Here is an 11,910-nt window from a genome sequence, read left to right as displayed (position 1 = left end):
ATTTCATAGGCCTCCAGATGACACAGCTGCTGTTGTTCTGCTTCGTGGCCATGAGTCATCATGAGTCATGTTTGGTGTGCTAGTTTTAAGTTTTACCTTTGTTTGATCCTTGAGAAGTTTTGCTTGGACTTAAAGGCACAAAAAGGAATCCATACTAATGGTGGTTACACACCAACCAGACGGCCGACCCTCGGCAGAAAAGCCAGTGGAAATGATCAGTCGCGTCCCCGAGGTCCAAAAAGTGCCACAGAACACACCAAAAAGACGAGACGAGACGTAATACATCTCTATAACAGCAGGCGGCGCTACTCTGTATTGTTGCCCAGGAAATGAAAACCGGCAGCTGATTGGACGAACGCGTCACGTGGGTTTGTTTTCTCCGGAAATTCAAAGTCAGACTGTCATGGCGGCTCGTTCAGAATACGATCTCATATTGTACTAAAGTAGTTCACCGAAACATGTTTCTGAAAACATTTGAAGAGAGAAATAGGCCGTGCAGTTGCCTAATCTGTCTTCATTTCAGCTCAACAATGGTCAGTTTAAATGATTTTCGTCAGATTTTGAGAGAGATTTTTAGTCACCTCATTTCGCTCGTCATTTCCGGGTGAGTCCCGACTACGTGACTATTTACGAACTGGCGTGAGACCAGGTTGTATTGTCAGGACACTATCTTGCTATTGGCTGTTGGGCCTGCAGCCAGGCTACAGGTAGCGTGAGTAGGCCTACCTGTCCTCGTTGGAAAGGATTCTCCGTCGCGACATTCAGAAACGGCATCTCCATTTCAAATTTCAAACTCTCATTCCCACACAGCTGCTCCCAATCGCCCGGCAGCAGAGCAGGCCCAATTCATTTAAAGGTCCCATATTGTAAAACATGAGACTTCCGTTTCATTTTTGATTATAAAGAAGGTCGAGCTAATGCATAAATACTGTGAAAGTATAAAAATGCTCAATCCTCAGAGAAATGCCCACAGCCCGTATTCAGAAACTGTGTCTTTAAACGAGCCGTCAGGACTTCTGTGTGGTTGTGATTTCACAACTATAATGTATACAGGTAGAAAGTGCCGCTACAGTCATTCCCAGGCTGCGTTTGACAGCCTGGTGCAGAGACTCAGAGTACACAGATGCGAAAGACCCAGAATCGCTGTCCAATCAGAGCAGAGTGGGCTTCTACAGGGAGGGGTGGGGTGTGGGGGGGCTTAAAGAGACAGGTGCTCCAACAGAGCGTTTCAAGCAGAGGGTGAATACAGGTATAATCAGACAGACAGTATGAGAAAAATAATGACTTTTTTTTTAACATTAAAGCATAGAAACATGTTCTAGTAGAAACCCAAAACACAAGTATGAGCCTGAAAATGAGCGCGATATGGGACCTTTAATAGTTGACAACTAATCGACTATCTTTGCAGCTCAAGTATCAATCTTCTTGTCTAACTGTCAGTAAGACATCAAGTATTTCTCAAAATGTTAAACTTAAAATTCTTGGGTTTTGTTTTCCCACGGCAGTAAAAAAAACTGTAGTCTATATTTACGACGTTCCACTTCCGGGATTGCGAAATTCTGCCGGATTTCCCTCATTTCGGCCAGATGTGCGTCCCCTTCCTCTGTCTCTGTGTTGGCGTTCTAACCTCCGGTGGATTTGTGAGGACTATGGTTAACTGCTCCTCAGATCTCTGCAGGGTAAATCCAGACAGCTAGCTAGACTATCTGTCCAATCGGAGTTTTCTCTCGCACGACTAAAACTACTTTTCAACGTAGCAGTAGTAGATAACTTTATTGTCCCCGTGGGGCAGTTGGGTTTGCAGCACAATCACAAGGCACTTTATGACAAGACATCAGACATATGATACAAACAAATAGTCCTTACATCAGACACCGACAGACATAACATGAAGAATATACATCACACACTACACTACACTATACACCCTTGGGTATGATTAGGCCAGCTGGACGACTAGCTTATTCTGAATGATTTAAGGCTTTTATGGCTTGTGGTACGAAAGAGAATTTGGATCTGTTCTTGGTCAGAAGGGGTAGGCAGAAACAACGCATAGATGGCAGTACACTTACACATGTTCCACCAAAACAAGTTCCTTCCCCGAGGCTGTTTTGCAGCTCCATCCAGTGCTTAGCACCGCCCAAGACGATTGTGATTGGTTTAAAGAATGCCAATAAACCAGAGCACATTTTTCTCCCATCCCAGAATGCTGTTTGGACTAGCCAGACCCCCCTTCGCAGCGCTGTGGAGGAGGGTCTGACAATGTGAGATTAAACAAACTGAGAAAAGAGGGCCTTTAATCTCTTCTTGAACTAGTCTTGCTTTAGACTACAGTATATCTCTTGGGAGTTTAGAATAGGAGGATGTTTGCATTCAGAAGAAGTGAGAAGTCACCTTGTTTTGTTGTCTTTCAATGTATGTTTTTTATCATTTGATTAAATCCACATCTACTGCACGGTGGTTGAGTCATTCTATGAACAACTGCAAACCAGAATCAGCTGTCTTCCTTTAATGTTTCTTCTTTCTTTCTTTTCTTTTCTTTTCTTCCCTCCCTGGTAGGAATGTCACATGTGGTAGATGCTCCTCCCCTCTGCTTAGACATGGGTGAGGGGGAAAAAAAGGGGGTGAAGGGCCATGAGGGAGAGATGTGACCGAGGAATATGTGGGAGAAGAGGAGGAGGAGGAGGAGGAAGAATAGGAAGAGGGAGGTGTGTTGCTCTGCTGCTACTTCTGGAGAAAATCCACTCCAGACAGACACACTTCCTCCTCTCCAGCACGGCCAGCTTTAAAAACTTCCAACCCACAACCTTTTCTCCCTCTCTCCACGCTGACTCGCCATCAGAGAGGAGGAAGCTCCCCAGACGTCCACAGGCTCATCCTTTTGTTCTCTGCATCCCTTTTCAATGTCTTCCGACGCTTCCTAAAGGACCTCTAAGAGAATCTGTGCATCTGCAGGTCAGATCTTCGTCACTGTGCGTCCAAAAGTTCGTTTGAGTTTCAGGTTGTTTTTTTATTTTGGAGTGCGTCTGCTCTTTTTCGTGCCAGTGTTGCTGTTTTTCACTGGAGAAAATGAGGGCTGAGGTGCTGGTCGCCTGGGTGGCTTTGACCCTGTGCTGCGCTCCGGTCGCTGCTCGAGAAAATGTGGAGGAGGAGGACAAACTCTCCGGAGACTGGGTCCAGGTGAGAGAAACCCGAGGACTGGTCGAGCCCAGGAGACGGACGGAGGAAGGGGGTGTTGAAATGTCAGACGAGCCGGCTGAAGTGGTGCCAGACGAGAGCACAAAACCAAAGAAAAAGAAAACACCTGAGGAAATTGAGGCAGGTAAGAAGCAGCTGTAACACAGACACAAGGCCACCGTTCAGACGGCGCTAATCTGCGATTGAATTTAGGGCTGCACGACACGAGGAAAATACCTGATGTTGTTGAATATCACGTTAACGATTTTAGTAGGGCTTTGCTCGATTGAAGAAATTCTTAGTCGACTAACGCTCATTCAATTGTATCGACTAATCGATTAGTTGATTTAATCGACAGATCTGTAAATCTGAGTTTCTCCGCAAAGAATCATGCAAAAGCACCACTTTAATTCTTGTGTTTACCAGAGATGTGCTCGTACGTTTCTTGGAAATAAGTCATTCAGCATGAAAAAGCATAAAACATGACTAATGGACTAAAGAAATCCAAGTTGACCGATTAGTCGACTAATCGACTAAGAAGGAGCAGCCCTAGATATTAGTTGTGATCAATAAACAGATATTAAAGTGTACTCAGTTCCTACTGCTTTCAGTATTCTGTTAAAATACAACAAACAGCTTGTTGGATTTAATACAAATAAAATGGAATCATTTCCAACTTTCCTTTATCGAGCAAATGGAACATTGAGATGAATATAAAAGACAGCACTAAAAAAAAGAATGACAGTTACATTTTTAAAGTGCAGTTTTCTGTTGATATTATCTCTCAACTAACACAAAAGATCTGTGAGTGTCTTTCGCGATATATGTCACAGCCTTTCGCTGTGTGTTTACTGTGCCAGTTGATATCGTGATGACGATAAAGAAACAATATATTGTTCAGCCCTGGCGTCTAAGGCAGGGGTCGGCCACCTTTACTGCCAAAAGAGTTAACATTTTTAGCCATAGTAAAGTTAAAGATGTGTCTGCAGCTGCAAAACCTATTTGAGCCTTATAATGAAGGTAACAGCCTATTAGGTCTAAGTTAGCTTAGACCTAATAGGCTGAAGGCTCTCTGATAGACCTGAAGTCTATCAGAGAGGTTCACAAGTCTTTGAGCTAGAGTACAAGTCAAGTCTCTGAGCTAGAGTCCAAGTCATGTCTCTGAGCTAGAGTCTAAGTCAAGTCTCAAGTCTTTGACCTAGAGTCCATGTCAAGTCTCTGAGCCAGAGTCCAAGTCAAGTCTCTGAGCCAGAGTCCAAGTCAAGTCTTTGGGCTAGAGTCCAAGTCAAGTCTCTGAGCTAGAGTCCAAGTCAAGTCTTTGAGCTAGAATCCAAGTCAAGTCTTGAGTCTTTGAGCTAGAGACTTAGTCCAAGTCAAGTCTCTGACCTAGAGTCCAAGTCAAGTCTTGAGTCTCTTGGCTAGAGTCCAAGTCACGTCTTGACTCTTTATGCTAGTGGCCAAGTCAAGTCTATGAGCCAGAGTCCAAGTCTCGAGTCTTTGAGCTAGAGTCCACATATTTTCTACATCGAGTCTGAAGTCTTTTGAGGACGAGTCTCAAGTGAAGTCTGAAGTCACTCTGTGTGCAACTTAAGTCCGAGTCTCAAACTTGAGTCCCTCATTTTTGCTAGAATAGATCATTTATATTCTATCTCTCTAATAATTGAAAAAAAAAATGTAAATGGAGATGGTAAGAATCACTTTAGGCCTACAACAATGCTAAATGAAAACTTAAAGGTTTGAAAAATATGTAGAATTGTATGCAAAGCCACAGGGAGAAACTGGAGAGGGGCTAATGAGCCAGAGGCTGCAGACCCCCTGGTCTAAGGGCATAGGTGTGCAGAGTTGTCGTGACCTCTCCTGGCATCTGCTCTGCTCTGAGCTTGCAGCCACAGCTTGCAGCCAAGAATCTGGTGATACACAGACAGGAAAGACTGCAATCAATCTCTGAGGCAGGAAAACATTTGGTTCTCTCTTATCAAGTGCTCCAGCTTTCTCTCTGAACTCGTCCACAGATTTCTTTGTCTCAGACAGTTTGCTTGCCTCCATATGGTCACAGAAGCCGTGTGTGTTTGCCACATGAGTTGCATTTCAGAAACCAGATAACATTTTCTCAGTGATTCAGAGATGACAGGGCAGAAACTCGCAGTGCGTCCGGTTGGTGGTCTGACATTTTCTTGGCAGCCTGGCCGCGGACATGATCTCTGCCAGGAATACAGGTCGTGTGTTAAAGTTTTAGTGGCATGTTTTGTCCGGCACAATGATGAGAGAATGAGCTTTTACAGCTAGAGAGACGCCTGTGTGCCTCAATTATGTCTCCCAAGAAAGACACATCTGTGAAAAACACAGAGTCTGAGCAGCAGCAGAAATATTTCCACTACGATTTTCCAGAAGTGAGCAGACAGGATTTAGGAGAGCGCCAGCTTTCAGTAGCATTGATCAACGGCACTGATGTTCTGAATGTTAACTTTCCGCTGCATGAAGCAAAACCGCTAGCAGCCAAAACTTTTCATGTGTGGCTGATTTAAGTTACATTAAAGGCCATAATTAACTAAACCTGAGAACCAAAACAATTTTTTTTCACTTCTTTCAGGCTTTGTTTATCCGGGGAAGGCTTTGCTGAGTGTGCAACATCTTTATCAGACCAGTTTTACAGGCTTTTTGCAGTCTATCAAGGCATGAATGCAGTTATCTTCTGTTTGCATTGATAACATTTATGGTATCCATGGGCAGAAAAGTTGTTGTCGTCTGGCCCCTAATCCCCCAAAACTAAAGTGTCGAGTCAGAGTCCAAGTCCGAGTCACTAAAGAAGTTCAATGTCGAAGTCTGAGGCCCAAGTTTGAGTCATCAAGGTTAAGTCTGAGTCTTATCTAGTTTGACAGCCAGTCATAACGTAAAAAGAACATAAATAAACTGCTTAAAGCTATAGTGTGTAGTTTCTGTCACCTCCCATGAGGAATTCTAAGTAATGACAACAAAACTGTCGGCGCGTCCACATGATATAAGTCTTCTGTGATCGCACACGCGCCCCCCTCCCTCCTCCACACAGCTGCTAGAAGCCAAGGAGGACACGGAGGATTTAAAAAAAACATGATGGACTCTTCAGAAGAGGTCATTATCTTCACTCGAGTTTCTGCGTGCGAAAGTCGCCGGACGCCACAATCTTCTGAACATAGTCACACAGAGATCCAGAGAGAGTTGTGTGGAGTCTTAATTAGCTTCGTAGCTTTGGAGTGGCCTTTTCTCCAGTGTATGTTACCATGACACACAACATTTTGCAAAGAAACCATTTGAAATAAAACCATAATTGTGCCGGAGAACCTAAAACAGATAAAAGCTTTGAGGCCCGAACACTGGAGCATAGAACACATGTTGTATGATGTTATGTCTGCGTACTGTCACACAGGAAGAAAAGGTGACGGACACTAATGAAAAGTGGCTGCCCAGTACACCTGGGGGTGAGTAATACGTTGGCAGCGTTGTGTTTAGGGACCGGTGGAACATCAGGAAATATGTCTAGCAGGAGAAAACAAGCCGCCTTCTGTGTCTGCGTTGGAGTCGGACGATGGTTACATAACCATGGCGGATTGAAAACACTGAACCCCTGAAGCTCTTTGAAGATCTCCTCTCTGTAATATCCCGTCTAGTTCAACATGGGACCTTTTAAGTCTTTAAGCCGTCTCTCATCAGACAGTTGAGGGGGTGTAACGGGACACTGAGCTGACTGAAGGGTCTGGGGACCGCCTCCATCCATCCGCTAGTATAAATCTGAATGTCTTGGAAACTAGAGGCTGGATTTGCAGAATATTTACTGTGCACACACTGTGAAAACATTACATTGCCTTCACAACATAAAATATAACTTACCACGTTTGAATTTGTTAAACTGTTAATAGTTAGTTGACAAGAGTTCTTAGTTTCCCTCATGCATCACTCTGGAAAATCATTAGAGCCCAAACTATAAATCAGCCAGGTCAATACATCGACAGATATGTCAGTATCGGCGTATATAACAAAAACATGCAGTACAGAACATTTATTAGCTTCCGTGTCGGTACTCCTGCTAGAGCTGGGCGATATGGAAAAAATCAATATCACGATATTGTTGACCAAATACCTCAATGTCGATATTGCAGCGATATTGTAGGGTTGACAATGGGGCTTACATAAAAAAAAATTTACACAATGAGATTCTTTTTTTAAAAATAATCATCATTAATGTGTATATAATGACTAAATGGGTAAAGGCAAATAATAGAAAAGATAGAACAGTCTGGTAAGTTAAAAAAAATTACATCACTTTACTGTAATCCAGCCATTAAAACCTGGGACAGATAACACTTCATATCATGATATTAAGATATCCAAAATCTAAGACGATTTCACGATATCGATATATTGCCCAGCTCATACAAACACACTTCAAAACATCTGAACAAATCCCTTAAAGTACATAGCTGTAACAGGAGGAAGGGGTAAACAGCATGGCTCTGTTAAAAAATACTACTACCAACAATTCTAAAGCTCAGTAATTTGCATGTTGTATGTGGTTTGTTTAATGTGATTATTTTGAATAAGAAACATTGAGTTGGTTTAATTCACTTCATTTGATTTTACAGTGCAACTAGAAAACATGATTTGTGTATCTGCCCTGTGACTCCAATCCGCTCCAACATTTAATAGGTTTTTCCTTGACTCATGCTTCATCCTTCTACCAAATTTGGTTGAAATCGGGTCAGTAGTTTTTTCCGTAATCCTACTGACAGACAGACATACAGAGCCAAAAACATAACCTTCTTGGCAGAATTAAAAACATGACCATGACCTTTCCTCTGTGTTTGGTGTTTTAAGCCCCCAGCGTCGTCTTCCAGGCAGTGCTGCCTGGAAGGCGCTAGGATTAGGCAATGGTTAGGTTTAGGGTCAAGGTTAGGTGCCTTGAAGTCGACGTTGGGGGCTTAAAACACCGTTTTTTTTTTTTTTTTTTTTTCCCCCCCCCCCCTTTTTTTTTTTCTCTTCTATAACTATTCCGTCATATTCTCTGTACAGTATTCAACACATTCTCATGAACAGGTTCGTATGATATCCTACGAAATTAGGGCGAGTGACGGCCGGTCACATGACAGGTAAGTTCAGTCGTCTTTACGGTTAAATTTAGCCGAGAAAAGGTGACTGTGAGCTGAGTACAGAGCACCGTGGGCTGTCGGTTGTTTCAGCGGCTGTTGCATTTGAGTTTAGCCGACAAAAGGTGGCCGTCCCGCAGTGACAACAGTTAAGTTTAGACACCAAAATGACTAGTTAAGATTAGAAACAAGATTGTGGTTCGGGTTAAAACACTGGTACCCTAAGTAGTACTCCCGGTACACGATCACAGGTTTCCTGGTTGAAAGTCTTGTGTTTTCTCTAGAGATGCACCGATAGACCGGCCAGTGACCGGAATTGGCCGGTTTTCACATGCTCAGCCGTGACCGGCAGGTCAGTCTGACATATGCCGATTTCATGCCGGTCAACGCTACAATTAACTGACAGCATAAGTTATACGAGTTACAGTTCTCAAGGATGCACGCACACACGGAGGGACTACACCAAAAACCAAAATCACATTTTTTTAGTTGGATATTGGATGTGAAAAGAAGGAAATGGTTCTAACATTGCACTTTAGATGTGTGTGAATTTCCCAACCAGGAGTTATTTATATAGTTCTATTTTATAGTGATCCATTATCTGTTCAAAAAATGTTCTCTGTTCTGTGCAAAATGTTCTATTAAACAAAAGATAGAAAATAAATATTTGTGTGTGCTGTAAAGTGGTTAGAAAAAATGAAATCGGAATCGGCTAAAATCGGTATCGACTGGCCTAACTCAAAAATCGGAATTGGCCTAGAAAGTTGTAATCTGCGCATCTCTAGTTTTCTCCTTAACTTCTTCCGGGACACGAACTCCCGTTTCCTGGGTGAAAGTCTTGTGTTTTCCCGTTAACTTCTTCAGGGACATGAACTCCGCTCCCCGACTGTATTTTAGGAGCCAAACATGCCCGCTGACCTCCTCCCTACGAGACTCTTCACGCTCTTATCCAGCATTAGTCAATGTGGTGCTGACAGGAATAAATATGTGGAATACATACCAATTACAATGCTTTACTTTAGTAGTTTATTGTACGAATGGTTCATGAGAACAGCCTGCAGGATTGACTGTCAAAGGAACAACTGGGGCGATTATTAGTGAGTGCTATTTTAGTTTGGTCTCGGACCAAACCAAACCAATGAACCGGCGGTATTCTCTTTCAGAACCAGGCCCTGCTGCGTTTATGTGTTATGGCCGTCTGTCTGTCTGTCGGAGTTGTAACTTGTTTTATAGTTACAGTGTGACGTTTGCTTTAAATACGACTGTGCTAACAAACAAGGCAAGAACAGAAGAGAAACATTTTAGCGATAAAAGCTCATGTAAGCCTCCAATAAAATGCTTAAAGTAGCTGCACAGCTGCTTTATGTGCCATACGTATGTAAACACACCCATTGTATACTAATTCCTCTTTTTAAACTCATCTCTCTTTAGCCAGGGCAAAGAAAGCAGCAGAGAAGGAAGCCAAAGCAAAGAAGCAGAAAGCTCCTAAACCCACCAAGAAGCCAAAAGGCCCCAAACCAACCAAGAAGCCCAAAGCGCCAAAACCCACAAAGAAGCCCAAAGCGCCTAAAGCGCCCAAAGCGCCCAAAGCAACCAAAGCCACCAAGAAACCAAAGGCGACGACCACAGTGCAGCCCACAACAACCAAGCGTCCGGCTCTGGACGAGGAAGAGGAGCGGCTGCTGATTGAACTGGGCTGGGACACACGTACGTACACATCATACTCTGGTTTTTAAGAGGGAATCAGAAGTATATTCGGTTACACTTTACTTGAAGGTAACTACATAAGAGTGACATGACACTAGATATATATCGGCGGGCCGATATTAGGCATCGGTATCTGCATTTATAATGGCTGATATATTTAAATATTCATTCATCAGAACCATTTATAATGGCAAATGACAAATGATTGATAATTGGATATTAAAAAAATTTAATAAAAATGGACGAAACGCCCTTCAACCATGTTATGTGTGTTGGCGTTGTACAGTTTGTTGTTATTGTCTTTTTGTTCAAAGGACTTTAAGTTTCATATCTTAAGTTTGCATTTTTATACATTTTATTTATCAGAACTTTAATATATTTTGATGTTCTGTTAAGACAATAAAACAAACTATTATTTTTAAACTGCATTATCATATTATTTTAGTGAGGACTCATAAATAACTACAAATAACTCATCTTAGGGAAATCTGTTTTGTTACGCATTTCTGGATTTAAAAAAAAATATATATATCGGCCGATATATCGGAATATCGGTCTTAAAAATCCTGTATCGGTCGGGCTCTACATGACACTGTCATGAACGTGTCATAAACATTATATACAAGTCATAAACCCAGAATGGGTGCTGCGAGGGGCACGGGCACAAGGGGACCACTGGTGTGAATAAAACACTTTAAAGAACTCCTTAAAAAACCAGGTTCGGTTAAATGAAAAAGACGGGGCTGTTTAAAAAGAACGGCCAGATATTAAAAGGAGGTTAAAAGAACCACTGGACAGGAGGGACAGCGGGAATTTAAAACTTTAAATAAAAGGTCACCTCCACAACTACTCCGGTGTCTCTCCCAGAGAAATATCAAAGTAGAAAAATAAAAAACACCAACATGCCTACATACATATATAAAGTTGTGTAATAAATAAAAATATAAAAAGCCTGGTGTCCCAATATAAAATAAATTCTATTCCAATATTAAAACCATGTTATTTAAATAAAAAAATGAAATACTGTCTGCGTTACTTGCTCTTGAGGTTAAAAATATCTATACACATATCATTCAGAGTTAATAATAAGTGCTATGTTTAAAAAGTGCTTTAAGAAGTAAAAAGTCCCACACAATAAATAACCATAAATAATTTAAAATACATCATAGAATATATAAACATTAGGGTTAGGGTTCATGTGTCATGTGTTCATGACAGTGTCATGTCACTCTTATGTAGATATCTTCAAGTAAAGTGTTACCGTATATTCTTGAAGAAAATGTTCATTATTCTGATCTGCTGGGACGGTTGGGATTCCAGACATTTGAACTCTTTAACTTGACTTCACAGTGATTCCACCTGTGACCCCGAAGGGGCCTGGAGGGGAAGAGCCCGTCGAGCCAGGCCTCGGTGAGACTTTCATTCACGGGGACACTGAACCGGTGTTAGTGCTTTGTTCACAAAACATGCAGTTGACATCTCCAAGAAGCCCCGGGTTAGGTTTGGGTAAAAAGAGAGGGGGGATTAAGAAAATTAAGAGAAAAGTAAAAGGAAGGTAGGCTCCTTAATTAAAGCTGTGGAGTAAAAGGTTACAGTGAGGTTAAAAGAACTTAAAACTCAGGTTCGGAGGCCTTGTGGGTGCTTGCGCCGTTGCCCGAAAGAAAGGGGCCATCTTTGGGTGTTAGTGTTAGGGTTAGGGCTCTCCGACAAAAACTCGCAGTGAACTTGATGCAGACTACTGGGATGCCGGATGTACGTGGTTTCTTTTCGTCACCATTCACTCACTCAGAGCCAAAGGTTTTATGAAGCCTTTTTACGACAAAGCTAAAGGGTTCCAGCGGGTTAAGGAGGGCGGTGAAAAGGGACATGGAGAATACTGCTGCTCTCAATGAAACAGATTTATGATTTA

General features: G+C 42.2%; 1 protein-coding gene across 2 annotated transcripts in view; it reads left to right on the top strand.

Moving 5' to 3' along the window:
* Positions 1-2,660: 2,660 nt before the first annotated feature.
* aebp1a (AE binding protein 1a) overlaps positions 2,661-11,910 on the top strand; it is a 31,131-nt gene continuing 21,881 nt past the window's right edge. The window contains exons 1-4 of one of the 2 annotated variants that reach the window (XM_039779690.1): positions 2,661-2,955; positions 3,046-3,322; positions 9,726-10,001; positions 11,352-11,411. In XM_039779690.1, the coding sequence (XP_039635624.1) occupies positions 3,070-3,322; positions 9,726-10,001; positions 11,352-11,411 (589 nt within the window). In that variant the 5' untranslated portion in view covers positions 2,661-2,955; positions 3,046-3,069. Of the gene's footprint in view, positions 3,323-9,725; positions 10,002-11,351; positions 11,412-11,910 lie in introns of both variants that reach the window. The other variant, XM_039779691.1, reaches the window with a different exon arrangement.

Source organism: Perca fluviatilis, chromosome 17 (genome assembly GCF_010015445.1).
Source record: "Perca fluviatilis chromosome 17, GENO_Pfluv_1.0, whole genome shotgun sequence".
Taxonomy (NCBI): domain Eukaryota; kingdom Metazoa; phylum Chordata; class Actinopteri; order Perciformes; family Percidae; genus Perca; species Perca fluviatilis.
The sequence above is the reverse complement of the archived record's forward strand: the minus strand, read 5'-3'. Positions and strand labels throughout refer to the sequence as shown.